At 42.0% G+C, this 980-nt stretch overlaps 1 protein-coding gene across 1 annotated transcript; it reads right to left on the bottom strand.

Moving 5' to 3' along the window:
- Positions 1 to 72: 72 nt before the first annotated feature.
- On the bottom strand, positions 73 to 938 carry VTP01DRAFT_293 (uncharacterized protein; the record flags this gene model as incomplete). The annotated part of the gene is made up of 3 exons (XM_069381444.1): positions 73 to 370; positions 423 to 856; positions 909 to 938. 3 exons carry the CDS (start codon positions 936 to 938, stop codon positions 73 to 75), a joined length of 762 nt encoding a protein of 253 aa, XP_069244713.1.
- Positions 939 to 980: the final 42 nt, after the last annotated feature.

Below are 980 nucleotides of genomic sequence, written 5' to 3'. Positions count from 1 at the left end.
GTATCGATTATAGCGTTGGATGTTTGCTGTCTTCGCAGTAGGAAAACGTGACTCGATGACTTCAATACCATGTTATTTTTTCCGTTTCTGTAATCGTTTTGTTCTTTGCTTTGCACCTATCATGTTACTGTATTCTGATCGGCTAACTCGACGTATTTCATGTTCCTGTTCATCACATCCATAGGCTGCTGTGAAAATATGTCGCCAGCCTGGATCTATGGCGCATACATGGAAATATTCGTCCACTTCTTGGCTCGAGAAATCTTCCAGGTCCAGCTGAATGCATGGTTTTCTTTTAGCTCTTGCAAATTGAAAATGCACAGCCATACCATCTGTGTTGATATGGTTTGTAAAGATGCTATTGTCATCACTAGAAGGGTACATTAATGAATGATATGGTATATTCCATCCGGAAACCATACCTAAAAAATCTATAATTGTCCATGTCGAAGACTTTTTGGAATAGCGAGCAATAGCCTTCATATGAATCTGACTCGCTGTTGTCGTTAAGCAATACCCTTAAAGCCTTTCCGTTTACTGCTATAAAGCGCTGCTTGAGAGTCGGCACTGGTGTAAGAGCAAACAATTTCGGCAATGTAGGTGTGGGTTTCATAGTATTCTCGGCTGCTGCATGCTCTCGCTTGTACTCTTCTAATATCGCACGGAGCACAGGAACAAATGCGCCAGGCGTCGCGGACATGCTCTGCGTACTCCATGGCCTGGGTGCTAATGGCTGCAAAAAGTCCTTGAGCTCTTGTATGACAAGTATCAATTCCAATGGTGCGTCAGCAGATCCATCCAAGTCTGCTAGTTCACCTCCAGCAATCCATTCGTGGATATAATCATTGCTAATTTTCTTTAGCTCTCGCCTTTTGACAATATTTCCTAAAAAAATATCATGAGCATACCACAATGCCGATTTTTATAGCTCGCAGCATTACAGGCACAAACTTGTCCAATTTATACTGGATATACGATAC

The sequence above is a fragment of the Rhizomucor pusillus genome (assembly GCF_041956525.1).
Source record: "Rhizomucor pusillus strain CBS 183.67 unplaced genomic scaffold VTP01scaffold_1, whole genome shotgun sequence".
NCBI classification, from domain to species: domain Eukaryota; kingdom Fungi; phylum Mucoromycota; class Mucoromycetes; order Mucorales; family Lichtheimiaceae; genus Rhizomucor; species Rhizomucor pusillus.
This window is presented reverse-complemented; position numbering and strand designations above follow the sequence as displayed.